Raw genomic sequence first — 27,555 nt, forward strand, 5'->3', positions numbered from 1 at the left:
CTGCACGGTTGGTTGGTGTGTGCTGAAGGAGGAAGGGTTAGAATGGGCATAAACAGAACCTAAGAAGGGTTGGTTACCGTTGGTTCATGGCAGTTTTTTTTGTTAATACATACAATGAGTAGTAAATCCTTGGCTCTCTTCGCAATACGTGATGGCTCTTAGCTACTATGACATGATTCGCTTTCAAGCTCGGAGACCCGAGATAGATATGTATGTGGCACGTCATGATACTAGAGAAATAATGACTGCCTCGTTTATAACAACGTTTGTTCTGGGCCACCACCCTCCCGGGTGTAGTACCCGACCAGTATGCTAGTATCGGAAGCTTAACCCCGATAGTTGCTTGCGTCTCAACATCAGAAATTGTTCGATCTTGGCATCCGAGTTTCATGAAGCGAAACTTACAACTAAACCAAAACCTACAAAACTAGGTCGATTTAAGGGGTTGACGACGTTTGGGATAATATAACGACGGCTTATTTCCAAGAAAAATGTGAAGCGACGAATTGTTACTCACAAAGTCCCACTACTGCCATCCTCTCTTCCGCCATCTCATTCTCTCACTCCTCTCCCTCACCTCACTTACACCACTTATACACCACACCATGGCCTCAATACCAATATCCACAACCGCCAAGGCGGCCGCAAAGAACGCCGTCACCTTCACAGCAGGTCGTGCCGCCTTCCAGCCGCGCCAGACCTACGACGTGTCGCCCAACATCCCACGGTCCTTCTTCCTCGGCCACCACCACGCCGGCCTCGCCCGCATGCGCCAGAGCCTCGCCACCGTCGGCCTAATCATTGAGTGCCGCGACTTCCGCGTGCCCATCACCTCCTGGAACCCCCTCCTCGAACAATCCCTCGCGGGCTCTTCCCCAGCCGAGCGCGCCCGCATCATCGTCTACACCCACCGCGACCTCGGCCCGGACAGCCACCCCTCCGACGACCCTTCCACCCCCTCCCTCTCCGAGTCCGCCGCCCACCACCTCCGCAACTTCCACCTCCAGCACAACCACGCCACCGAAGTCCTCTTCACCAGCACCGGGACCCCCTCTTCCAAATCCCCCACCAACACCCCCACGGCCGCCCTCCTCTCCGCCATCACCCGCGTCGCCCGCGACCGCGACAGCCTCACCGGCCTGCGCGCCCTCGTAGTCGGCATGCCCAACGCCGGCAAATCGACCCTCCTCAACGCGCTCCGCCGGCGCAGCGTCAAGGGCACGGGAGCCGCGGTGCGCGCGAGCGGCGCCAAGGTCGCGCGCACGGGAGCTAACCCCGGCGTGACGCGCAAGCTGAGCTCGCCCGTGAGGATTGTGCCTGCCGAGGGGCAGGATGCGTCGTTGGCGGGGGTCGGGGAGGGGGTGTTTGTGGTGGATACGCCGGGGGTGTTTATCCCGTACGTGTCGGACCCGGAGAAGATGCTGAAGTTGGCGTTGGTGGGGTGCGTGAGGGATGGGATACTGCCGAGGGAGACGCTGGCGGATTATTTGCTGTTTCGGTTGAATTTGGATGGTGAGGCGGGGCGGGGGTATGTGGAGAGGCTGGGGATGGCGGGGCCGACGAACGATGTGACGGAGTTTCTGGAGGCGGTTGCGAAGCGCGTGGGGAAGCTGGCTAAGGGCGGCGGGGCCAACTATGATACGGCGGCCGAGTGGGCGGTGCAGGCGTGGAGGGGCGGCGGGTTTGGCAAGGTGCTGCTGGACGATGTCACGCCTGAGACGCTAGAGACGGCCCTGGAAGAGGCCAAGGTGACGGCGTTGAGCATGAACCAGGCGAGGAAGAAGGGCAAGGAGGAGAGGAAGGCAAGGAACGAGGCTAAGCGGTCGAGGATAGCGGGTGGCGGAGAAGGAGATGGGTCAACGTGAAATAGGAGGATGCAAGAGCATGGTGTATAGTGAATTGTGAGATAGTGTATAGCGTAGTAGACGTTAGACAGGGACAATAATCTGGGTAAATAACAGAACGAGATCCCAAAATCAAATCTAGGCGCATCATACAAAAGAGCCATCATCCAATCAATACTCAGTATCATTGGGGTGTATCAAGTGTCAAGTGTCTAAGAATACAATCGTCGAACAAAATGAATCAGTAGAGAGCTTTCGGTCTTTGCATCCCGACCAAGCGCCTCCCACAAGGGGTATTAGCCGACCACCGAGTCCGTGAAAACCACCCTCTCGTACATTAGTACCACCCATTCCTATCCCTACCGAAAAAGCCATAGCTGGGCTGAGCTGGGCTTAACCAATGTGCCGCTCGCTGTATGAGCCACGAAGCAAGTTGTGTACGAGAGCGCCTTTCCCAACCTAGACGCCTGTTCCATGCGGAAAAGAAAAAAAAAAAAACCAGAAAAGAAAACAAACGAAAAGTCCATCAACTCCGTCAGATGCAAAGAAAGAATGCCGGTACCAGTTTATACAATACCACGACAAGCAACCCTGCGGTCGTCTTACACAGCGTACTGTTGTTGCCACTTGACAAGCCGCCGGGTCAAGGTGTCCATCATCTCCACGCAACCGAGCTCCCTAAACTCCTTCCCTGGGCCAGCGTTCCCGGTTTCCCCGAGTACCAACATCGGGGTCTGGTTGGTTCCGTTCTCGGCTTTCTCCGGAGCAGCTGATAAGCTACTACCATTGGTAAGACTTTCAGTCGAGGGCGGTGTTTCCACGAGTGACTCGCCCGCCAACTCTACTTGGGTCCGTGAGATGTATTCCAGCAGCGCAGTTGCTCTCTTCTTCATGTCGTTCATGGTTATCTTGCTGCTCATCCCGCCCTTGGACTTGATGGTTGCCTTGCCACTGCCCTCTCCGCCTGCTTTTCCGACGCCGGGCGCCCCGTGGTCGTCCTTTTGGATGTCGCGCGACTGCGACCGTGCGGGTGACTCGTCATCGTGAGCATCGCGGTCGCGCGTGTACTGGTTGCGGCCCTTCTTCTTGTGTGACCTCTTCTTGTCGGCCTTGGCGTGGACCGTGATCGTGGGCGGCGTATCTGGCGCCGGATTTGAAGCCAGGGGTGGTTCCACCGCCATGGGTGGTCGCGCGACCTCTAATGCAGAGGGATTGGCCATATTCGAACCGCCTGAGGCCTGTGTCGCTTTCTGCGTCGCCGCCCGAGTTGCCAGAGGCAATTCTTCCGAAGGATCCGAGTCTGTATCCGTGTGAGTGTCGAGTAAGTTTAGGCGAGCTTGGGGGTGGCAAACCATCAGCTCGTCGACGGTCGACTCTGCCCTTCCGCTTGTTCGCAGTTTCAGTACGTTGCCGCTCCTTTTCCTCTTTTTCGGATACCTTCTCAGCGCGCAGATTCCGCGCGGCTGCCGCACCCCGCGCCTTCGATTTCGATACACCATTCCGGCCGGCGACTCCGGGCTCGTCCGAGTCTTCGGCGTTGTCGGATAACGGTGACGCAGATCGGGAGCTCGTCTTTTGCCGTTTTGTGTTCTCCGATTTCCTACAAACATGTTAGCGATGTGCTGCGGGTTAAGGTAGGTTTGGGCATACTCTTGGCTGTCGCTTCGCCCACGTTTCGGCCGTCTATTCCCGCCCTCAGGCGGATCAGACTGCGTCTCTTCTTTGCTGGCCTCAATTGCCCTCCTAAGAGCCTCCGCTTCGTCATACCCGGCTTCTCTGCTATTCAACGTAGACCGCCTCTTCGAGGCGTGGTTTGCGGACGACCCTCGCCCGTTCCGGGTTTCTTTCTCTTTGGTAGGCGAGCGGGTCATGTCCTTGTTCAGTGACGCCGCTCGTGAAGTGGCTCTAGCATTTCGCTTAAGGGGAAGATAATGAGAATACACGTTTCTGCGACCCATATCGTTAGCATGCTAACTCGGTCCACACGGTTTTATGGGGTTTGAGTAGCAAGGAAACCTGCATGAGACGTAATCGTCGGTGCACTGCCCGCGCGAGCCATGCAGCCGAACCCCTCAATCTCAAACCGGACAGAACCCCAAGCCTGCAATTGATAAAGGGAAAGAACTTACCCATTGCTCGCCGTCCAAAGTTTGTGTAAATCATCGCGGCACTTTTCGCAGAAATATTCGTCGGGACTCGCTTCCTCTGTCATGATCCCGACACAGCCGCCGTGTTGCCAAACTTTGCAGACATCGCACTGCACAAAAAACCCGGCGGTGTCGTCTGTAACTTCAGCTGAGAAGAATGACTCAAGGCCGAAGCCATGTTTGAAGCCGTGCTTTGAGTCTTCGTCCAGCGGCGGCGGGCCTTGGTATTCCTCGTTCCCGCAGACGCAGCGCACGGCCTCATCCTCTTCCTGGAGATTTCCGTCGCCGTTAGCCATGTCGACAGTCTCAGCCTTGACTCCTGCTCTCTCTCTCTCCTCGACTTGTCCTCGTGTGCGACGTCGGGACCCGAATGGGTCCTCGGCCGTAATTGTGTCCTCTGGCGGTTCAGACGACAACGACCCAGTTGAAGCGGACTTTTGCGGCGAACTGGCCTTGTTGAAGTACCTGGAACTGCGCTCAGGGCGCCCCGAGATGCTCGAGGCAGTAGAAGATATTTGCGACTGCGATTGAGTTGTGCGCGCCCTCGAAGACCGCCGAGGGTCAGTTGCTGCCATTCTTTGCAGCAGATGTCACAGGGACGATCGCCAAAATCAGCTCGGTAGGAAGAGAAACGATCGGAGGACGCGGCGAATTTGCGCGATCGGTTGGTGTAACAACGGCACACGGAAGAGCGAGCGATCGTGATGGTATTTTTTGAGTGGGGATGGTCGGCGGGGTTATTGATGCCACAGAAGCTGAAGTTCGTATGGAAAGGTCGTCTGATCTTGTGGTGGTTTATCGGGCTGAGGGTCCCGAGTGTTGCCCCGAGGCGACGACCGAGCGGAACCGCGCGTTGGGTGAGGTGGCGCGCAGCCAAGTAGTTTCGTACCAATGGCTAAACAATGTATTTTTCTGGTGTATTTGTTCGATAGGATAGGGCGTCTCGACGTTCGGGCTTGCGCGCCGTTGAGAGTTGGGTCGGGGGAGTTCGAGACGAGTTGGTTCGGAAACGTGACGGCGGGAGCGCTTGGCTAGTCGTAACGCGGTGGTAACGCCTATGAAATTTGTGGGCTACGGGAGTGACGCTCGGGGGTCAATCGCTGTATGAATCGGAAGATAGTAACTGAGGATAAACGCCCGCGACGGGAGAAGACCGGTTCCGACACTGCACCCAAGGGGGTGACGGGATGAAGGAGGGCGTTGAGCAGGCTGCCCCGAACGAGCGCCGTGTCGTCAAAGCTTGGACTCTTGGATGAAATCCACAGCGTATCTTCGAAAAATAAGACTCGTGGTCATGACTGAAGCCGTTGCAGAAACAATATTTGTCCGAACGGGCGGGAACTCGGAGGAGTGGTGGGATGGTGGAGGACGGAGAAACGGACCAGGACAGAGGGTGACGAGCGGGAGCGCTTTGGATCCAGTCCCACACGCCCTTTTCCCGAGTGCTCCCAGCTTGCAGCAATTTTTGGCAGACTGCGCTGGGGGCCGGCTCGTGCGGGGCTTCCAGGTTGTGGGCCCGGCGAGCTCCATGCTGGGCCGGCTTGCCGACACAGTGTGAATTCTTCAATTCGACAGGGACGGTATTTTCGGACTGAACAATGAGCATGACATCACGCCCGACAGGGGCAAGGTTAAATCGGATTTGAAGAAGTAGGTATGAGAGACGGGGCGTGCAATTGGTATAGTGGTTCTGAAATGGCAATGGGACCGAAAACCTCAGGTTTTATCCTTGAATGTTATTGTGTTCTCGAGGTTGGAGACGACTTCGAAGAATTCAGGGAGCAGAGCGAACGCTCTGAGCGGAGGGCTTAGCACAGTGGATGTTCTGTTCCAAGCCCCAACCCCTCAGGGGCATCCGGAAAAACCTCGGACCAAGCAACGGGCCGTCGCTGAACGAGGGGTTGGTCAGGGCGGCTTATGTAACTACCTGACCGAAGTCGTTCGGTGCGTCGACCCTCAGCGGGCAGCGCTGAACAGTGTTCCTCCACCACAGAAACTGCTGTGTCAGTCACAGACGGCCCTTTCCTCGACTCGCAGCATCCGACTTGCTCGTAATTTATCGCAGAACGCCCGACCAGCCCTCAGTGTTCGTTATCGTACAAAACGAACAAGAGTTTTTGCGAAATCTCACTTTGAGCGAAAAGGTGGGTGCTTCTCCGCTGACCGACCGAACCAAACCGGGCCCTCCACTGCGTCCTAGCCCGCGGAGGCTCAGCTGGCCGTTTCGGCCACCTCACAGCACCGGCAGGCCGGGAGGCTATTTTCCCGATGTGATGATCTCACATTTCGGCCTACCGCGTCCCTTGCGGACCGCTATTCTCAAACTCTCTCAAATCTTAAATAGAAGGCTAACGTCGTTCTTGGGAAAAAAAGGCGCCGGACATCGACCGACCCCACGCCTCGAAAGTGATTCGCCTACTTCGAGTTTATCAAGCCCGTTGACGACCAGCCGAGTGTTTGCCGGCCAAGTACGGAAGCCTGCACGTTTACATTCGGCTCGGTGCAGTAATTAAACAACGCTTGACGTAGCTTGTGGGAGGAGGGGCCCCGCGGCACAATCCAGAGTTGCCCAGCCGTTTGCTGTCTTGATGATTTTGGGTACTATGCAGTCTCGATGGGTATGTCAACAGACTCGCGCCTTCTTCTTCTCTACCCACGCACCAACCGATTCCTTCGTCCCGCAACTACCAACTCAGGGTGCCTGCCCTTTCATTACCCCACAACACAAAGCCCTTCTTCCCATCTAGAGCAATGGGGGGATATACCTACCCGCTCGGCAGGGCATTCCTGGCGAACGCTCTGTGGGACTTACTTGCCTCGTCCCCCGCTATCAGTTTTCCGGCGACACTTATCATCCTACTCGTTTTGCTTTCGACTGTCGTGGTCACTTGCAAACTAATACCTCTTCATTCAGCACCCCAAATAGGACACGACCAGGCTCTCAAGATGACCGCTAAGCCGATATCATCGCTTTTCCCCGACCGACCCATACGGCCCCTGCCGAAACGGCGGCTTAGAGAGCGGCTCACCCCCGAGGCAGCCGACTCGATCCAGTACCCTCCCGCCCCGCGGAGCTCTACATCATTGTTTTCGTACCCATACTCATTATTAGAGGAGCAACCAGAATCTAGCTCGGCACCTGTGCGCGAGGTAGCGTCGCATCATGAGGAAGGCAAGCCGCAAAACAATGGGGTGGAGGGCGACCGGAAGACGGGGGACGGTACACTCGGCCAAGGTGCAGTGAGCCGAGCAGCGCTGCAACACGCCGAACTCGTGACGCGGCAGAAACAAGAACATGGCCGTTACGCAGATTCGCTTCCGCTTCCCTCGACAGCGTCTTCGGCGGACGGTTACGATCTTTTTGAGAACACTAACAATAAGAAAAGGAAGATCCCCACCGCCGGAGATTCAGTACCGGGCGGAGCGCACGTTGTCAGCGATTCCGCCACTGGAACGGGTCCGAGTACATCCGGTGCTCAATTTGCAGACGGCGAAGGTGAAACACTGACCCCGTCAACCACCTATTATGGTTCCGGTTTCGAGTCGAGTATTCACAACGTCCCTGGCCCGGGCAGAGGGCGATACGGTCGGCCTCGGAGCGGCAAAAGCGCGTTGCGGCCCCTCTACGATTCAACTAATAGTTGGGCCGGGAGGACCATTAAACCGCGTTCCGGTCACTGGGTCGGCGGAAGCAGTATGTGGGCTTGACCCCGAGCATGAAGGCAAATGGCTGACAGTTACCAAAGGCGAGAGCACTGGCATTATATCCAATGCCATTGCCAAAGCGGAGAAGTTTCCGCCGCACCATGGCCAAGAGAACATCAGTCTCTTGCACCAGCCCTCGTCCGTGAAACGCAACCCAGCTTCGACGCAGTTCACATTCACATGCGACTCACAGGTCCCAGGGTCACTCGCTTGGCCTGGTTCTGATCGTCGGATTGCCATGCCGCAGCACGCTGTGGTGGGCCAGGGTAAAGAAAACTGGCCTCGCGTCGCCCAACCTGTGCAGACCGGGCATCCCGCGTCGGCAATACCCCACGCTGCGGACGCGGGCACCAAAGAGTCCTCATCAAGAGGCACCCACCATGCAACGCTGCCTCAGAAGACCTCCCGTCGAAGCGCTACGAAGGAGTACCTAGCTGCGGCCAAGGCGCGTCGCCGGGAAACACAGCTCTACAACAAGCGTCACCCGCCGAAACCCGAAGACATGTGGGTCTGTCATTTCTGCGAGTATGAGTGGATTTTCGGTCACCCACCGGAGGCTTTGGTTCGGTCGTACGAGATCAAGGAACGGAAACAGCGGCAGTTGGAAGAACAGCGGAGAGCCCAATGGGAGAGGATGAAGAAGGGGAAACACAAGGGGAAAAAAAACAGCAAGCTCCCGGCCAAGAACGGCCACGCTGTGCAAGATGTACACCACCACGCAGACAACCGTGGAGTGGCAGGCGATCATTACGACCACGGCGATCAAGGGGAGGAATATTATGACGACGAGTATTACGAGGACGAGGAGTATGACGCTGAAGAAGAAGGGGTCATTGAACCTAGCCCAGGAAGCCTCGGACGGCATGCCGATGTTCCAGCTCATCTAGGTGATAGTTTCGCGGTCCACGATGGAGGGGGGACATAGATGAGGCTTGTCCAGACGACATCCGTTTCTGTTTTGGGGTGCTGTGTGCTGTGCGTTTCAGCAACAGCGCGTTAGCTCGGGCACGACCGCGCAGGGCCATGAGCAGGAGGAGGATGCGCTGAAAAGGTCTCGTTGATGGGCAGACCTTCTAGTAAGATTATCTACGGTGAAGCCAGCTCAAGTGAGATGGCAAATTGAGGGGACAGATCCCGGGAGCCTGGCTTGGGCTGGTGGAAACAACGTTGCGCCAGGACCAGGGAGGCATAACCCTAGATACTGGCTGTTTTCCGGCCTCACGATTGTCAAGATCCAGCATACCGTTTGAGAGGGTCGTTCTCTCGGCGTTGGTTACCCCACCCCATACACAACTCCCCTCAAAAAAACGAAATACCTAGAGTCGTTAGTCAACTGAGGCCATGGGCCTCTGTCAAGTTCCCCGGCAAGAGCATTTTTACCGTTCTAGCTGGTGGATATTAAGAGCGAATGTCATGAACAATTACAGCGCCCCACGTCCAACTTTGCAGACAACTGCAGTTTTGTTTAAAATTAGCGTGCGAGTTGCTGCGTGGTTCGTGGACGAACTGCGTTAGAGTGGAGCTGATGTTCTGGACCCAGACAAACGGAGAGACCCGATAGCGTGAGGCCGTTGCGTCATCTTTAGCTGCCACATCCCGATGACACAACGTGTTGATGGAACTAACATGGGAGTACAAACGGCCTCAAGCTTGGCTCAGAGTTGGGACAAAAGTAAATAGATGGTGCTGATATGAAATGCTATGGACATACAGTCCGGAAATAGTGAATACATGCCTATTTCTTTATCAAGGCAAGTCGCGAAAACGCGGCTAGTTGGAAGAGGCATACCGGACGAACTAAGGGCCTGATCCATTGTAACTTAGTTACGGTAACTGAGTGATACGGGGCTACTAATCGTACTGACCACTTCACTAATCGAACGGACTGACTAGGCCGGACTAGGCAAAGCGCACCAAAATTTGCAGCAACGCACCTGAGCCGGCCTGGCCCCTATTATATTCAATAGTCAATCAATCCATCTTGCAAACTTCGTTCAATTGCAACGCGGTGCGAATCAAATTAGCTCTCGCTGAAACGCTCGGAAACGCAATAAAATTCAGATTCAACAAACTGAAATAAAGTTGGTTTACTGCCAGCCGAGACCGCCTACCTCCCCTTCCCTGTATGCCAGCCCTGCCCTGTATGCCAGCCCTGCCCTGTAGGCCAGCCCTGCCCTGTAGGCCAGCCCTGTACCTGCGCCGGCGCTTGCGCGCCCTGTGGTGGCATCGAATTGAAGCCGTTGATACTTTAGTTGGCGGCGCCACGTAATAGGGGGGGTTGGCTTGGTGGTTGCGCGCGCGCCCTCCCCCCCCGGATAACCGTACTGGCCCTGCATAGGAAGCTGTTGCGGGCTTGCATACGGCGTTGGCGCGGGCATCTGGGACAACGATGGTAACCGCTGGGCCTCCTGCGCCTGCGAGAGGGTTGTTAACGCCTGGGTCATCCCAGCCAGTTGCTCTTGTAGTCTCTCTATTTGCGTTTGTGTTGAGCGTTGAGCTGGGCTACTGTAGGCCTCTTAGCCTTCTTGCGAGGGCGCGCGGGTTCGTCATGCGATGGCACGCGTCGAGTGCTTGTATCCATACGCCCATCCTCCTTTTCTGGAAGTGGCTGTGGGCCGTTGCGAACGCGGTTTCGACGGTTAACAACACGTTCGGTGACATACAGCCCCTATTTTCGAGGTTCCACAGATACATTGAAATCGCCAAGTGCCAAGTGCGCTAATTATACAGTTGAAAAAGTCGCTCTGTCACTCAGTTACCGTAACTAAGTTACAATGGATTAGGCCCCTGGTTCATAAATAAAAGAACCGGGAGAGCTTGGCTGTGCCGTGTCGAGTGTCCCCGGATCCTTCGCCCAACACTCTCTCTGGAGAAATTCCATCTCACAAACGACATCTCGCGTCGGCTGACTATTTATTGTTACTGAGGAAGAAAAGCCACCCCTAGTTTTCATTCCCATGCCTATGAGGGCCCTTTCGAGGTAGCCACTTTACGCCCGGGCCGGCCGAGATATCTGCAAGGATGTTTGGCTCCCGAAGGCACCGTCCACCGAATCCGGTATGTCGTCATTATTGCTTGCACCTTTGCGCGTTCCTTTGAAGTCGCTTCCTACCGTATCGTAGGACGTTGTGCCCATCAGCTGGGTTCAGAGTGGAATTGGGGACTCGGATTTTTTTTATTGCTGTTGTCTAGGCCCTCATTTCCCGTCACCATGCTGTCGCGAAACAGGATAGTTAATTACAGGTACTAACTTGCGATGCCACGTTTTGGACAGCCCCTGACAGCAGCAACCGCGAATCCCAATGCTGCGACCGCTGCCGCAGCAGTCTTCAAACGCCATGAGTCGAATCCTTCCCTCCCGGCTGCCGCCGCCGCCGCCGCCCTCCGCGCACGACCAACGACGCCGACCCGGGTAGCCGACGTGCAGACAAAACGGACAGTGCGCCGGAGCGCGTCTGTCGCCTCAACAGGTACGGCATCAGAACAGGCTCGCGACCAGTCGGGGTTGCGGAGGCGCGGGAGTAATGGGTCGATGACCGAGCGGACCTTTCGAACCCCAAGCCCAAATCGACCGAAGACTGGCATCTCTAGCCAACAACGAAAACCAATTTGCCAACGAAAGATTTGCCGCCTGTTCCTGCATTGCCTCAGAATCTGGATGCGACCTCTCGACAGACCGGCCGAGGCGCCCAACAAGACGTTCAGCATCGGAAAACCAACAGCCTAAGTTTGGTAGGCAGCCCTGTGCGCCTCGCGTCGCAGAAACTCGCTTCGGGTGAGACACCAACCTGGTTCGGCGCCGCGAAATTGGGAGATCTGGGAAGCGTCCGGAGAACGGATCCGGCAATGGCTAGCCCCCCGTCAAGTCCGCTGCAGTCAGTAGCAGGACAGGAGGATCCGCCGGACGGAGCAAGGCCAGGTAGCCAGGCTTCGTCCATTAACTTCTCTTACCCGACGCGGGCGAGGTGCAGCTCCGCCGCAAGTGCCCTTCCGCCCATCGATTCCTCCTCAGCGCCTCAAACATCAACCAAAACAAGCCAGACGCGACCATCAACTGCGGACCATCATCCCACAACACGCGCAAAGCAGTACCCGAGGGGGCAAGTTGCGGTACCACCCGCGAGAAGACAATCCGCCTCCAGTTCATCCGACCAAGCCTTGGTGTATGACCCGAATTCCAGACGGATGGTGCGACAAGCGGATTTACGATCGATCCAGCAAGTTCAACAAGCAGTCCTCGACGCCTCGCAACCACTAGCAGGGCCCAAGAGAAAGAAGAGAACTCCACAAAGAGCTGGGTCGCATCTGGCTGCGGGTACAATGGGTCGCCCCAGGAGTGAAGCCCTAAATACAGATCCGCTGGCTAAGACTCAACCACCAAACCCGGTTCCAAGTCAATCACACCCTGTTCAGCCAGTAGTCCTGATGTCGCCAGCGCCGCCCCATGAGACTCGACTGGATGTGGAAGAACCTGGGGCCAAGGCAATCATGGCTTCGCTGGGAAAAGAAGCAAAAGAAATCGGGCAACACAGCGCCCAAGCAACCGTGGATCTCCCCCGGACCAACCACCTGACAGATCGCACCCCGACCTCTACTGCATCTGACGCGGCGCAGTTTAAGGTGAGAAGACAACCCTCTGTGATTCGAGAAGGGCCAGAGCCGGAGGATGCTCAGGACGAGAAAAAGACCCAAGCCGCCGTCTCAGATGATGCTGTAGACCCGGCAGTGGCGCGACGGAAATTGCAGCCCGGTGTATCCCCTGATACTCGCACACCCGCAACGCCACCACAGAACATAACCCTCCCATCAAACCCTTCCTCGAAGGATCCTACACCGGCTACCGTCGATCAGAGGCCTGAAATGGACCCAATCGATATATCAGAATACTGGAAACTAAATCCGAGCGCCGCGGAGCATGGGAGAGCTGCGCATATCTCGCGGGAGCGAACCCATTCGAGCAGCCCTGCTCGGCAAGCTCATTTTGGCCCTATTCTAGATAGTTTAACGGTCAAACACTCCCCGCCGCCTCGGTCCATCTCGCCGCGGAAGTCAGCCATGAAGCGGACCAGTCCACCCTGCAGTGCATCGCCCTCCGGCGACACATCGGAAGCTTCCGGGAGTGCCACCCAGGAGGCCCCCGTAGCACGCAAGAAGTCTGTGCGCGTCAGTTTCGAGGACAACGGTGATGGGGTGGTGGAAGAGCCGGCCTCTACCAAACAAAATGACTCCCCGTCGGCCGCCAGCCCGCTACACACGAACCGCCACAGTTGGCTGCCTAGCCTTGGTCGCAGCCGAGAAGTGTCGTCGTTCGATGAGGATGCGGTAATGAAACCACGGCCAGCCCTGCCAAGTTTTGGTAGCGTTAGAGATAGGAAACCGCGGGAGAACAGCCCAAGCGAGCTTGAGCGGCCACTTGTTCGGCCTCGAGGAGAGACAAAACAGGTCTCGCCATCGTCATTGTTGCCTAGCCCTCCACTAGGCTCAAGTAACGACCACACCGTTGGCGCAGTTCTGTTGAACGAGCATGACCGCTTAAAAGAAATAGCCGTGAGTTCGGAAGATGCATCGGAACAGAGGGAACCGTTGCCCCCAATTGTCACCACTGTCGAAGGCTCCGGCTACTTCAGTGACGGTTCCGATAGCAGCTCCATGCTCAGTTCCGAGTTCGAGCCGACCCAGCCGCCATCGCCAGCACCAGTTGTGGAACCACGCCCAAGGCCGGTCGTAGAGCCACAAGCGGCGCTGCCCAAAGAGCCTGTCGATAGCTCGGTTACAAGCCCACGCACTGAGACCGTTTCCCCCGAAGTCGCTGTCGAGCATAGCACGGCTTCGGAGCCGCACATTCCAGAGATATCCGTTTCACAGCCGACACCCATTGTTGCAGAGGGCAAGGCGTCTGGACAATATTTCACCGATGTCCCTGGCGCATTTCCAGATGACGAGTCAGACCAGTCTACCGCGCCGGAGGCCGAAAGGCTCGAACAGGCGACAACAATCGCCAAACCGGTCGAGGTTACCAAGGGCACCTCGGACAATGACCTTCCTCACCAGCCAGCCGCCCAGCCCACTGCCACAGAAAGCTCGAGCAATTCCGATAGCGATATTTACAGCGATGCCTACGAAGATCTCTCAGAGTTTGAAGGTGATGGTTTCCAGTCACTTAACGCCGTCGTAGAAAGCCCGGTACAGCAAAGCCCCCGTCCAGCTACCCAATCCGAAACGCCTTTTCGAGAACTTATGGGCCAGACAACCAGTGAAGAAACCCCGAGATCCCAAACAGAGATATCGTCCGCCACAACCGCCGTCGAACCACAACCAGTCGAGCTCACTCGGGACGACTGGGAGCAGGCGAAAGCTTACTGGAGGAGCCTCACGGCGGAGAAGCGAGCCCAACTCGAGAAAGAGACCAGGGAGGAGGCGGGCATTGAAGGGGACAAGGACGAAGCGCATCCCGAGATTAAACCCAAGAAGAAGAAGACCGTTGAACGGAGGAATTCCGAACGGAAAACGTTGGCCGACCACATGCCGCAGCAGACGGCCGCACCACAGGTACAGGACAGGGTAATGCATCCAGACCGCAGCTACATGATTAAGCCGGGAGAGAAGTGGACTGGGGAAGAAGAGCTAGCCATATCGCCCATGCGAAAGACTATGCGCAGCGAACCGCAACAGCCAGCCCCGGTTGCCCCTATCGCTGGGTCTCGGCTGAGGAAGTCAATGCGGGCAAACGGTTCGGGGCCGAGCAATGGCCATGTTCCCCGTGCAGCGGAAACCCGATCGGCATCCCAGCGGCCGGAGTCAACCGCAGTGGCCATTACCCCTACCAAAACCGGACCCCACAGGTCAGCAACGCAGGTGGAAGAGCGCGCCCGGCCTACCCCAAGGAGACGCGGTTCAACGGGCAGCGAGAGCAGCTTCAAACGGGCCCGGCCTACGAAAGCCCAAGGCCTCAGCTTCCGCCATTCGATGAGATCGGCATCTCCCCCGCGAACCCGAAACGAGAATCATTCCTCCAAAAGATTCTCGCTGAGAACGCTTTCTCCCGCGGGTTCTGTCTCACCTTCGCGTGCTCAGATGCGCACAACACTACGCGACTCATCCGCTGGAAAAAAGGCACCCACCGGAATCCGGATGCCGAGCTTCGGCCTCTCGTATGGCGGGGGGAAGAAGAGCGGCTCCAATATTTCATCAAACAAGGCGCGCGGCTCCCGGTTCTCGAGCCGACTCGCTGACTCGAGCGACGAAGAAAAGGACAAGGAAGTCGAATCCGGTTTCCAAAGCCGATTCGAAGACTCGAGCGACGACGAGCCCGTCATGCCGATCCCAGCCTCCCTCCCCAAATCCGCCTCCGCACCGTCCGCAAGTACCGGCTTGCCGGCGCACTCCCTAACGAAAGCGAGCTCGGTCGCGAGCACGGCCCTGCCCGAAGAACTCGAAGAAAGCGAAGCCTCCCAAGACCACCCCAACCATCACGGACCGACGCCACAAACCCAACCCAACCCCTCCCCCATCAACTCAACCCTCCGCCGCACCCGCTCAGGAAAAGGCCAACTGCCCCCCTCGCAAACGGCGCCCTCCCTCTCCCGTTTTCAACCCGCCACCACCGTCGACAACATCACAACTGTCACCGAAGGCCGCCCCTCAAGACGCCACAGCATCCTATCGGTTCTGCGCCACCGCAAGAAAAACAGCAGCGGCGGCGGCGGCGGCGGAGCCGTCGGCAAGATCGGTCGTGCCGAGGTCAGCGAGAGCGCCGCGCGCCGCGATACCCGCCTAGAGCGCTCCGTGGGCCAGCTCGAGCGTATTCGCAGCCGCAGGGGAGGCGCGGGGGAGCCGAATGAAGAGGATGAGGAGGGGGAGGAGGCGCTGCCATCGCCGCAGTCGCCGCAGTCGCCCGGGAGGAGTCCACGGTTGCAGAAACGTGGCAGTAATAACAGCCATCATCGCGCTTCTTCGTCTCCCACCTTTCCTCTTACCACTACTACTACTACTGCTGCTTTGACCACAACCCTCACCGCCGCCGCGCCCGACATCAACAACATGCTCATGAGCGTCGCCGAAGAGGATGGCGATGGCCACTTCAACCCAGCGGCGACGCTGACCAGGCGCACGACGGCATCGGGGAACCTCGGCACTCGCACGCTCGGCCGTAGGAGTAGCAGCGGCGATGGTGGCGGTGGGTTCTTGCACCGGCGGATGTCGGCTGTGAATGGCATGCCTTCTACTGCAGCTGGCGGTAGTGGTGGCGGGGTTGGGGGGGATGTGGGTAGTGTTGATGGGGGCTCCGTGGCGGAAGGGAGCCTGGCGGGGGCGTCGTCGACGACGAGGCGGAAGAGGTTTGGGACGTTGAGGAAGATGTTCGGGTTGAATGAATGAGGGGTTTATATATCCTCGTCATTTGCCTAAGTAATTGAGGCGGGTATGAGTGAATATATGGCTAACGATAGGTGGAAGGATGGATAATGATGGAGGGTGGCCCGATGAGCTGGCATGGTAAAGAATCGGGACAAAAACATTGGACAGGGAAGGTGATCCGAGTTCCGTCGGTGGTGGTTGGTTGCTTTTGGAACACGAAATGGGGCAATCGTTTTATTTACCTTTTTAGAGGGCGCGCGTATATACCCAATGTTGGAGAGGCACATTTTTTGGATTTCTTTTGTCACTAGCCGAGCGGAGAACGTCGTCTTGTATTCTAGACGCGGGGATGACTATTTTGGGGCAGTTTATCCTCTCCGGAGGACAATATTGCGTTCAAACCTTTGGAAATTACTATACGAAATTGATAAGGAAATTATTATGCAAAATTGATAAGGAAATTACTACGCGAAATTGATATGGAAATGCTCGTTATTGCGAGTTTCGATTGGTACGTAAGCATGCTCCAGCTGGAAGCTCCTGTTTATTCAATCCATCCATCCATGCCCTCGCAATCCGCTCGACCATCGCGACCATCGCGACTCCCGCCGTTTGCACATCTGCCGCTTTTCAATTCCAGTCGTTCTATGGAAGACGTGATAGGCGTTCTGGCCGGAACCGTCGAGGCGGCTGCAGAGGCAGCTGTGGCACGAAAGACATGTAGCAGATGCAATACCGAGCAAAACATTGATCAGTTTCTCCATGCCCGCAGGAACGGAAGGATTGTCGTCAACTGTCTAAGTTGCCGGCACAAGAGCAAGCTTCATGTGATAATTCTGGTTACGATCTTGTTTTCCTCAGCTAACCTATCGCAGGTTGAAGCGTCGCGAGCGAGCATTGAGATTTCTCGCGCAATCGCCCGCGGAGATGATTCTTCCCTTGCTTTCGCACCGGCGCTTGCACCTGGGCCTCGACGGAACCTTACGCACGGCGTCCTTGCTGAAATGTATCACGAAAGGGGCCGTGTTTCTACGGATACCCCGGAAACGGCAGCCGCTCGGGATCAACGATTGACAATCCAGCGACGCCACGGCGTGGAACGACGCCATGGCGTGCAGCCTTCGCAAACCCCGTCGTTAAGCAGCTTGATTGGACGAGAACAGCAGCTCAATGCTGAGGACGAGGCGCCTACGACCAGCCGATGCGATTTGCTACCCGTGCAAGCCGCTGAGGGAGACGATTTGGGTGGTAACGCGGATGACTTGCGACGCACACTGCCACGCCGTGGACGCCCTCCCAAACGCCGTTCTCCGTCTACGTCTTCGGCTCGGTCTCGCGGACGCCCTCGCGGACGTCCTCGGCTAGCACGCAATCCCGTCGGCCGCCCACGCACGCAAAACTTCTCCGAAGACAACCCTCCGCGCGAATTCGACGAACCCGCGGCTCCGTCTCGCGGACGCCCTCGCGGACGTCCTCGACTAGCACGCAATCCCGTCGGCCGCCCACGCACGCACAACCTCCCCGAAGGAAACCTTCCGCGCGAATTTAACGGACCCGGTCCGCGGTTCACAGACGACGACCAGGAGACGCCGCTGTTGGCCGAAGACATTGCGATCAAGAGGGAGTTCGACGAAGCGCTTGCCGCAGAGGAGATGCAACGATGCGCGCGACGACCTAAAGGACATCGAGATTGTCGGGCGTAATGCGTACCTCTCATTCGACAAGTCGGTGTTTCTGACCACAATACAGCGGCAGCAGGGCGAAGACCAGGCCCCGTTTCGGCGGGCCTTGGAAGAACTGCGGAAAGCTGATGTGTCAGTACCCTCCTGGGAGCTCCTCGCTTCGAGGTGTTCTGTCAAGCTCTCTCCCGAGGAGGTTGACAGCTTTGCTGATGCGCTTCGCATCTATCCCACCAAGACCCAGGTCGTCGAGTACAGCCACCAACACATGCTTGGCCTGGACAGCCCCGCCATTCAGGTCGAGGCAAAGCACGAGGGTGTTGGTGCGGAGAAGGTTGAATCCTCAAATGCCGGCAACTTGGCCAAGCGCTTGCCCTTTGTGTGTTGATTGCAGGGTGATGCTAACGCGGAACTTGTGGGCGGACGTCGGGCTCGTCAACGGTGCGCAAGGCACAGTCTACGACATATCCTGGAAAGAAGGTGCTGACGTGCTGCGAGACCCGCCCGAGGTCATCATGGTGGCCTTCGACGACTACGACGGCCCCGCCTTCACGATGCCGAACGAAGAGCCGCTCCGCAGTGGAGAGAAGCTGGTTGTTCCCATCCTCCGAGTGCGGCAGGACTTCATGGTCGGCGCCAACTCATGTTCAAGAGAGCAGTTCCCGCTGTTGGTCAGCTATGCGATCACCGTCCACAAGTCACAGGGCATCACTCTCGACAAGGTTGTCTGCGATATCTCTGCGCCGGAGTTCGCTTCTGGTCTCTCCTACGTGGCCGTTTCCCGGGTGAAGACACTGGGTGGGCTAATGTTTGAGAAGCCCTTCGACCGCAACAGGATCTATCGCGAGACACCATCACGAGCTATGGGGTTGAAATTGTCCAATCACGCTATCAGGCAACGGCAGGCGTTAGATGCTGTGGCGGGGAAGGATCCCTCAGAGGCTCAGAGGAGTCAATAGGTATATAAGTAGCGACGACGAGAGTGTAGATGCACCAGCGCTTGGAACGATAATAGAAATGATTGGTATAGGTGGGATAAGAAGCTCGAGTGAATGGAGTTGTTGGCCGACGGACAGATATTGGCGCTTCGTCTCTCCCGTAATCAACCCTAACCCCGATTGTCCTCCGGAGAGGGACAGGAAAATTGCCCGGAGCGGGAGAGAGGAAGGAAGCGCCCCGTAGCGTAGCGAAGGGCCGCGCGACTGACGAACGAAGCGACGCCAGCAATTTTAGGACTCAGTGTCAATATTGTGGATGAATGAATGTACATGTATCATCCCATGCGAACCTTGTACATTTCATGTGCTTTCAGTTCTCAGACACGAGCTTGATTCACAAAAGAAGCCGGCGTGGTTGTTACACTTACATAACCCCTTTGATAGATGGCTGGAAAGATAGGCGTGGGGGTTTATAGGTAGATGCGTGCACATGCACATACAATCGTGGTCTGCTCTGTTTTGGGCGGTCATCTCCGTATGGCTGTAGAGTGGTGAGTTATACGCCGCGTATGACGCAATTCCGCTCGTCACACGTTCCAGGGTGATGGGAGCGCATGAGCATCCTCTTAGAAACAGTAACTCTCAGAAAACGCATGTGGCTATTTTGCAAGGTAAGGCAGGATTTACCCATTAGGGCTGGGGTTAGAGAGAGTCTTACAGTTGAGTGGCGGTATCTCTTGTGATGGGTCGGCGTAATAAAGTTAAACATTGCCGCTAGAACAGTTTTATCTCTCCTATAGAGGTTGCCATCAGATATTGCCTATGTATGCGTTCAAAGATATAACCCCCAGCTATTCGTATGCCCCCCTGACTCCCCAATGTATGCAAGTGGACGAACACAAGACGCTGCGTTACGCACTAGAATGCTCCGTGCCCCAAGTGTCGCCGAGTGAGGCAATCTCCATGGAGAGAAATGCCTGTTTTTTCCGATATCGCGCCATGAACCATAATGCCACGAACCACGTTTGGGAAATGAGCTGTCGATTTAAGCATCCTCGCCTTTCTTCGGCTTGCGGTCACGCGCCAAGAGCAAAGTGAGTTCACTTTTTGATCGTCCAAAGGGAATTGGTGGAGCAGGGTTTGGAGGCGTTGGCTTGAGTTGTTGATCGAGGAGAGAAGATGATGGTTGAGAGCCAAACAAGACGCGGTCGGGGATGTCCCTCGCCTCGGGAACCACGGGCTCCGATGTCACTGTTTCTGAGTCAAACTGGCCGCGAGCTATTGTGCTGGCCATGGCAACACTGCTAGTGGCTTGTGACGGGAGGAGCGCTACGCCAGGTTCGCGGAGCCGCTGCGGACGATCTGAGTTGTTAGAGCGAGACCGCACCATCGGGGGCGCCCCTTGTCCAAATGTCTGGTCCATCACAAATCCCGCAACCGGGGGGGGGACGGCCTTCGAGGGGGCCGCAGGGGGATGCTGAGCGGTTTCCTGCTGCCCTTCGGCAGCCTCATGGTATACCACACTGTCCCGGACATCCCATGTCGACCTTCGTTGTGGACTACCGGGTCGCGAGTGCTGCCCCCCCACGGCCTCTTCAGGCTGGCCGTTGGCCTGATTAGGGACACCTTGAGTAGTAGATCGTTTGGCGACTGTCGGTTTCGCTTTACGCTTCCCAGCAGCTTTAGCACTTAGGCCGTGATCACTCATTTGGGAAGATGATGAGCTGTGTCCGAGTAACTGTGAAGCGGTCGGCGTTGGCCGTTTCGACCCAGATCGTTTTGAAGCGGCAACAAATCCTACTACACGCTGACCAGAATCCGATCCCGTTGATGATTGCGAACTTTGTCTGCGGACCATTACGGGTTTTCTCCTCGATGCTGCAGTGGCCGCCACAACCTTTCTGCCAGTGTTGATCGCAATTTTGGTTGTGGTTGATGGTACTGGTGGAGGGGGTGGCATCTCCACCACGGGCGCGGCTGATGTTGGGGACTCAGTGGCCTCTTTCGCTCGTGTCGGTCTGGGGACATTCGGTGTTGGCAACTGATTTGTAGTGGCAGTGCCCTGCCTTTTCTTCACCGTTATAGGTAGTGGGGGAGGGGGCATCTCTGTGGCAGCTACTGTCGCCGTGTTAGTTGGTGTAGCCTCGCTGTCATGGATAGCCTCTTCGCTAAAGGTCGGCGGCGATGCAAAGCGCGCAGTGGGCCGAGGGCCTGATGAAGAGGGCCCCCTAGACTTCTTCAAGATAGGGTGGGGTGGTGGTGGTCTTGAGGACGAAGGCGTCAACCCCCTTTTACCGCTGGAGAGGGAATATCCTTGGTCTGAAGTCTCTTGTGGACGCGCCGGGTCTTTGCTTTGGTTATTGGCGGCACGTTGATTTGAATCAGGCTTCTGAAGATGGAATCAGTATCAACCTGCCCCTAGACGCAGCGGGAGCGGCCTACCCTGGAGCGCTTGAACTGGTCGGCGGGTGAAGGGAGCGGCACGAACGTCGGCCCGCTTGAGATTTCCTCAAAGAGCCTTGCAAGTTCTTGCCCGCTGAGGTTCCGTAGCCTGTCGCTTCCCCAGACGTGCCACCAGAAGTTCTCCAGACGAAACGCACTCGGGTCGAAAAGCCTTCGGAAGGTGGTGGTATAGGCTGAGCGCTGGTTAGTCTGGGCAAGTTTTTATCCAGCGAGCTATTCCAAATACCGTTCCAGTACTGCTTGATCTTCTCAGGGGGGACCACAGGATAGCTTGCTACTTCAGCGTATATCTCCCGGGTGTTCTCAAAGAACCCCATGGGCATCATCGCGTCCATCCTTACGATGTTCGTCAGCCCTGGGCTGGTGGCTCGTGACGGGCTAGCAGAGGTTTGGCGCTTGGTGGATTTCGAGAGACCATAGCTTGCACGGGTTGCTTGATAGTTCGGCCAGATCCGTCTCCCGACCTGACCGCAAAGCGGACACAGGGCGAGGCCTTAGCCTACTGAGAACCCCTCAAAAGGGCCTGAAAAGGCGGATGTAGCTTGGTGTAGCACTGAACCTTGCTGGCATTAGAGACTTTTCAACCAAGAGCAACACTGGTTGGCGGGATGCCCCACCAATGGAACGGGACAGATTCGATGTGTGTGAGGTAGGGCATGGGGCCTTCAATTCTGCGGGAGGGGTGGGGTGGAGGGTGAGGGAGAGCCCGGCAGGCCAGACCACGTCACTGAAGTAGACGTTTCGGCAGAGTGGCAGGGGCACTCGAGTTGACGGCTGAGAGATTTCGTTGTGTCATGGAGGAGGCCCCCTTGGGAAGAGGAGAAGCCGGGATCCCAGAAGGACGACTTAGACAGAAGGTTGCAAGCCCATGAAGCTCCTATCGGCCACGCCACTTGTGATTTGCTTCTTTCCTGCGCTGTGACAACGGCACACACCATTCGCCTTGGACGGGCACCCTCTGTGTCGCGTGGCTAATAACAAGGGCGGGAAAAGGGGGGGAGGGACCACCAAACACTTACACTCAGTTGCAAGAACCCAGGCTGTGCGGCTGGGACGAGTGGAGAACCGTCTCTCACCGCTGTCCTTCTAACCCTAAGCAGTCGGCCCCAGATCCGATCCACGATGCCGGGTCTGGTATGACGAAAATAACGTTCCCGGTTGACCACCGCCGTCAAAGGAGTTGTGTCCGGCAGACTCGAGTTTTGCGAGGAAACCTGGTACCGAGGAGAACCGGGACTGGGCCGGGTTCACAAGTTTTATTGTTGGTGTTGAGAGAGGCACAGGGGCCTGGCAAAAAGAAACACAACCCCCCCTGGACAGGTCTATAAAACGAGTGATTCAGCCCTCCCTTGGGTAAAGAAAAGCTGCGGGAGAAAATAAAAAAAAAGAATGGCTGGCCGTCCAGTGCAGTATGGCCCGTCGCCAGGAAGGCGTGAAGGGAGAGACAGTCCCGGGTCAGGTTTAGCCCGGCGCAATTTGTCAAAACCCACAAGGCAACGTACCTTCCTCTTCCCCTGCTGACCGGCGATGCCTACAGGGACCAGGGGAAGGGGGGGGGTTGCAAAAGCTCTTGGAAAGAGGAACCCAGCGTTGTTGGGGGGATCCTGGGCGGTGGTCTCTGTGGGGTGTCTCAGATGCTTGTCACGCGGCGGGCCAGGATATTGTGATAAAATGCCCATCAACTTCCTCCATTCTCCATTCTCCCGACTCGGCCTCCGGATACCGTGCCTTCTTGTTCTCAGCCTTTCCCAGTAGCCGTTGCGGAATCAGGCAGGTGCTTATTATGAATATCGAAGTCTGTGCAGCCCCAGGAACTCGGGCGAGACGGAAGGAGCGAAAAAACCACTGCAATGCCAGGGACCGACAAGGAAAGAACCACCTGCCACTCATTCATCGCCCGGGCAGCCACAGTTTTTGTGGGATCTGAAAAGGGCAAGGAACGTGATCTTTCTCGCCTCTTCCCACGGCTCACTTCCCCTCAGTGAGACCACCACGGGACCTGCTCTATCTCCGCAAGGCGATACAATGGTGGCCATCACCTGACAAGGGATGGTGAGGCACGTGGATTTAGGGTGACACCGGGGCCAAGCCTCATACATCCCGCCCGCCCCGTCCGTTTTCTTTCGGCCTCGACCGCGCCTGTGCGACTCACCTCAGCTTGTTCGAAATCTGCGCACCATCTGCTTCAAATCCCGAGTTAAACTAGCTGCTTTCAACCGCGCGCGCAAGAATGTGGCCACGTCTCGCATTGTCAATGCCAAGCCTCCGGAAAGACCTATTGTCCATTTCCCACCAAACACCAGGGAGGCTCGGCTGTAACAAGCAGACCAGACCCCCACGTTCAAGCTATTCTCGCACATGAGGTTCGGCTGCAAGGTCGATTTCAGGGCTAGCCTGGGCTGCCCATTGCCCAGCCAAATAAGATGTGCACAATGGATGTTGCTTGTCACTGGACAACAAACAACCCTGGCTGGCATTGCCGGCCAACGGATCGGAACGGGCCTTCTTAGCGGTGAAGGGAGGATTCGAGACCGGTCAACGCCCAGTTCCAATCTCGTCAGAATATTGGTTCGTGAGGAAGAGCTCTCTGCACGACAATGGCGGAATTCCCTCGGTGACGAGTTCGTCCTTCGGCAACTTACCCATATTCGTTCAGATTACCAATGTTCCGTCGCCGAGACGCAAATTCAGGGTCCGACCTGGGGCCCCGCACAATGGAATGGAAAAACCCCAAGAACCAAGGACTTTCCCCAGACGACAGCCCAGAAAGATACACCAATGACGACAGTTCTTCCACGGGGATCCCCTCAGCCTCGCAATTAACATTGGGCGGGACCAATTCCACTCTCCGCGTTCCGTGCGGGGAGCCTGAGCGGGACGGCGGCGGAAGATATCCAATGCTTTTTAGGGGATCCAGATCAGTGGTCGTCTGATTTGTCCATCCCTTGTAATTTCCTTGATCGTTGTACATCTGTGCGTACAAGACGTACTAAACGACGAAACCACTCAGCTGCGGTTTATATCGACGTTCCACCGAGCCCCCACCCCTGCATCATCTGATCGGAAAAGAACACCGATGGAAGCCTACAGGAACCACCCCGCGTTGCGTCCCGAGGGTTAAGGCGGTGCGTGTAATTCCGTCCCCGGAGTGCCCCGACAGTGCGGGACGGACACCTGCGTGGTAGCCCCATACCGCCGCGCCCACAAGGCATGCTGTTCCATTACGCACCATCCCTAGGGTACTGTACCTGGGCGGGACATGGCGGGCATCCGCGCGCAGACTCGCTTACTCTGGATATTATATCCGGGCAACGGCTAGCGACGAAAGCAACTCGGCCCTTAAAAAAAGTCCTGACAGAATAACGAGCGGTGGGAAGTAAGAGAACAGGGAGCAGCCGTGTTTCCGGGGGCTTCACCGCCCGTGACTAAACTGGTAGTGACTTCCCAGCCCGGCCAGCTGAGGTACGACCGCAATAATGCGTGTCTCACAAAAAGAGGTAGGTCGGCGCTCACCGTGGTCAGCCAGTGGGAATTCCGGATCTAAAAAAGGACGGGGAGCGGGGCGGGCCTGGAATCGCGGGAAAGCAGCGAATCCCCGTCCCGGATCTGGTATCCGATGTGGCTTGCCCTGATGCGTGCCAGCAGCTGAGCTGAGAAGCTAAGCTGAGATGTGCTGTGCTGTGCTATGCTGCATTGCATGGGCAGGTGTGGTATGTGATTATGTAGTGTGTGGGTGGAGGGCTGGGAATGGAATGGTACCGACAGGGCTCGGAAGAGGGAGTGCATACAACGTACATAGGTGTGATCTGGCATCTGAGATGTGAAACGTAAATGTGAGATGTGATAGGTGACACACCGACAAGTGATGGTGGTGGTAGTAGCCGGAAAGGGCAGGGCGGAAATGAGATGGTCACCCATCTCCTCTCCCTCCCGCCGCCAGGGATGCGGAAGCGGTACCCTTTTTCTAATTGAGTTTAACCTTTTCCCCGCCGTTACACGACGCAAAGGCTTGGAAGGGGGGTGGTTTTATGGCGGGCGAGTACTTAGCTCAGGGACTAGATCATTGGGTATTAGATTTTCATGATTCTCCCAAAAGCAACCAGATGGGCTTGATTACTGAACAGATATATGCATTTGACTAGGGAAAGCCGATTTCCCTAGGTACTTCTCAAACTGCAGCCATTTCCCAATTAAATCAGGCGTATTATTACACCGATGCCATCTATGTATCACATCCGGGGACTGGCCGACTGGTCCCCGGTTCGTCTCCCATTTCCCATCCCCGCCATACGGAAAACCGTTGTGTTTTATGTGACGGTATACCCGCCGTCCACACGGAGATCCGCCCCCGTGACATAGCTCGACGCGTCCGACAGCAAGAATGTGACGGGGCCCATCAGGTCCTCGGGCGCGCCCATGCGGCCCTGCGGGATCAGCGACGTCCACTGCCGCTTGAGGTCCGGCTTGTCGTCGAGGATCTTTTGCGTGCTGTGGAAAAGAGGAGATGGTTAGTTGGTCATTGTCCAGCTGGCCGGTTTCGAGGTTGTCTCTTGTGTATGCATGTGTGCGTGTGCATGGAGGCTGTTGGATGGGTGTGTATGAGAGGGGTGGTTTGTGGCTTACAGGGCTGTGAGCATGTAGCCCGGCGAGATGCAGTTCACGCGGATGCCGGCGCCGGCCCACTCAACGCTGAGCGAGGCGCACAGGTGGCGGACGGCGGCCTTGGCGGCGTTGTAGGGACTGTGGTTATCGCGGGGCTGTGTCAGCTTAAACTTCTCAGTCTCTGTGGTGTGGTAAAGTGAGATATGAGAGGTGAGATGTGACGTACGCTTGCGGTTGGAGGACGTTCACGATAGCGCCGCTCAATGTGGCCCGAGTAAGACCCATGCTTGCCCTTGGCGGTGGCGCCCCCATCCTGGGGGTTCATGCCGTTAAGTAGATGGCGCCATGTTTTCTGATCCTCTCGCCCCTCAGGGTTCCTCGCGAAAACCCCCAACCCAGGAGAGCCAAACGTACCAGATGTCTCGCCACGGGACGTAGCAAAACAGGTAAGTGCCGTCGACATTGACGCCCCACAACTTGCGCATGCGCTCGATCGGGTAGGCGACAGCCTCAAAGTTCTCTGTGAAGCCGGCCGAAGTCACCAGGTTGTCGATCCTGCCGTGCTCGGCGACGATCTCGGCGATGCAGGCCTCGACGCTGGCGGGGTCTGAGACATCGGCGTAGTGGGCTGTCACCTTGGGAGGTCTGGCCAGACACAGGTTAGTTTGAGGCTTTATTAAGGGCTGTTTGGGGAGCAAAGGAGAAACGGACTTCTTGTCGGGGTGGTCTGCCCGGAAGGTCTCGATGATGCTCTGCGCCTGGCGGGTGGCCTCCTCCTCTGCGGGGTGTTAGTGACGAAATTAGAGAGGGCTGGGAGGCTGGGACATACTGTTAAGATCAACAATGGCAAGGTCCGAACCGCTGGTGACCATGCCCTCTAAGAATTGTTAGCACTCTTTTTTAGGCTTTTAGATTTCAAAGCGATCACTCACGCCCCATCACCAAGCCCAACCCTCTTGCACCTCCAGTAACAACACCCACCTTCCCCTGCAAGGAGAAAGTCGCCAGTGTAGGGAAAACATGAGCGCCTGCTCGGTCTGTGCCAGCCACCGTCTCTTCGGTAGGAAGTTGTGCCTCGGGAGGGTACTCGACCGTGATGGATTCGTCGGTTCTAGCAAATTGGCCTGCTGTGGAGGCGAGTTCCTCTTCGGTCGGCTTCTTCTCCGCTTGACGGGCAGCCGGGACAGTGTGGAACCCGGCCGTTGCCGAGATGGCTCGTTGGACACGGAGCCGGCTCGGTAGTGTGGATGTGCGCGCGGGGAGGTTTCCGAGAATTCGGGATGCAGGGGTGCGCCCCGCTGCATTGCGCAGGACCCGGCTAACCGGGAAAGACATGATTGATGGTGGTTGGTTGAGTTTGCGATTGTTTGAAGCGATCACAAATTTGTTAAAAGGTGGCGGGTGAAGGCGATCAACGGGAAAAATTGCGAGTTGCAAGTTTCGTTATTGAAAGGCGCAATTTGAATTGGCTTTGGCTTTATCGTCTGATGAATGATCAATGGCACAGGCAATCCCTCATCTTGAGGGAGGGGTAGTTATACGCTCCCTCAAGCTTCCTCTTCCTCACCATGATGCTGGTCGTTTTCGAAATCTAGACCCAGTAACAGGTGGGGCTTGTAGGGATGGAGATAGGCTAGATCTGCATTTTCTTGGAGCCCAGACTTTGAATTTCTGATGCGGTGGGATGGTAAAACCCAGCGAAGGTTAAGTGGACCGAAGACACGACGATTTCGGCTTTCCCTTCTGGTCGATAAACCCTCCCAACACCCCCGCCATGGAGGTCACGAGGACCCTCGAACTTTACATCTTTTGTCAGCTGAGA

At 56.6% G+C, this 27,555-nt stretch overlaps 8 protein-coding genes across 8 annotated transcripts; 4 read left to right on the forward strand and 4 right to left on the reverse strand.

Moving 5' to 3' along the window:
• Positions 1–605: 605 nt before the first annotated feature.
• CHGG_06408 (uncharacterized protein) lies at positions 606–1,865 on the forward strand (the record flags this gene model as incomplete). Its single annotated transcript, XM_001222502.1, has 1 exon — positions 606–1,865. One exon carries the CDS (start codon positions 606–608, stop codon positions 1,863–1,865), a length of 1,260 nt encoding a protein of 419 aa, XP_001222503.1.
• A 581-nt stretch (positions 1,866–2,446) lies between these two features.
• Positions 2,447–4,566, reverse strand: CHGG_06409 (uncharacterized protein; the record flags this gene model as incomplete). Its single annotated transcript, XM_001222503.1, has 3 exons — positions 2,447–3,144; positions 3,197–3,444; positions 3,974–4,566. 3 exons carry the CDS (start codon positions 4,564–4,566, stop codon positions 2,447–2,449), a joined length of 1,539 nt encoding a protein of 512 aa, XP_001222504.1.
• Positions 4,567–6,605: 2,039 nt separating this feature from the next.
• CHGG_06410 (uncharacterized protein) lies at positions 6,606–8,621 on the forward strand (the record flags this gene model as incomplete). The annotated part of the gene is made up of 3 exons (XM_001222504.1): positions 6,606–6,609; positions 6,906–7,487; positions 7,633–8,621. 3 exons carry the CDS (start codon positions 6,606–6,608, stop codon positions 8,619–8,621), a joined length of 1,575 nt encoding a protein of 524 aa, XP_001222505.1.
• A 2,096-nt stretch (positions 8,622–10,717) lies between these two features.
• CHGG_06411 (uncharacterized protein) lies at positions 10,718–16,072 on the forward strand (the record flags this gene model as incomplete). The annotated part of the gene is made up of 3 exons (XM_001222505.1): positions 10,718–10,753; positions 10,971–11,166; positions 11,319–16,072. 3 exons carry the CDS (start codon positions 10,718–10,720, stop codon positions 16,070–16,072), a joined length of 4,986 nt encoding a protein of 1,661 aa, XP_001222506.1.
• Positions 16,073–16,536: 464 nt separating this feature from the next.
• CHGG_06412 (uncharacterized protein) lies at positions 16,537–18,689 on the forward strand (the record flags this gene model as incomplete). The annotated part of the gene is made up of 4 exons (XM_001222506.1): positions 16,537–16,562; positions 16,692–17,521; positions 17,673–18,109; positions 18,240–18,689. The coding sequence occupies 4 exons, from the start codon at positions 16,537–16,539 to the stop codon at positions 18,687–18,689; spliced, it is 1,743 nt and encodes a 580-aa protein (XP_001222507.1).
• Positions 18,690–19,713: 1,024 nt separating this feature from the next.
• Positions 19,714–21,466, reverse strand: CHGG_06413 (uncharacterized protein; the record flags this gene model as incomplete). Its single annotated transcript, XM_001222507.1, has 3 exons — positions 19,714–21,057; positions 21,111–21,282; positions 21,369–21,466. The coding sequence occupies 3 exons, from the start codon at positions 21,464–21,466 to the stop codon at positions 19,714–19,716; spliced, it is 1,614 nt and encodes a 537-aa protein (XP_001222508.1).
• A 1,818-nt stretch (positions 21,467–23,284) lies between these two features.
• On the reverse strand, positions 23,285–24,102 carry CHGG_06414 (uncharacterized protein; the record flags this gene model as incomplete). The annotated part of the gene is made up of 2 exons (XM_001222508.1): positions 23,285–23,525; positions 23,774–24,102. 2 exons carry the CDS (start codon positions 24,100–24,102, stop codon positions 23,285–23,287), a joined length of 570 nt encoding a protein of 189 aa, XP_001222509.1.
• Positions 24,103–25,179: 1,077 nt separating this feature from the next.
• CHGG_06415 (uncharacterized protein) lies at positions 25,180–27,068 on the reverse strand (the record flags this gene model as incomplete). Its single annotated transcript, XM_001222509.1, has 7 exons — positions 25,180–25,186; positions 25,455–25,619; positions 25,755–25,871; positions 26,148–26,378; positions 26,445–26,511; positions 26,563–26,610; positions 26,666–27,068. The coding sequence occupies 7 exons, from the start codon at positions 27,066–27,068 to the stop codon at positions 25,180–25,182; spliced, it is 1,038 nt and encodes a 345-aa protein (XP_001222510.1).
• Between the last annotated feature and the right edge of the window lie 487 nt (positions 27,069–27,555).

Source organism: Chaetomium globosum, genomic scaffold (assembly GCF_000143365.1).
Source record: "Chaetomium globosum CBS 148.51 scaffold_3 genomic scaffold, whole genome shotgun sequence".
Lineage (NCBI taxonomy): Eukaryota > Fungi > Ascomycota > Sordariomycetes > Sordariales > Chaetomiaceae > Chaetomium > Chaetomium globosum.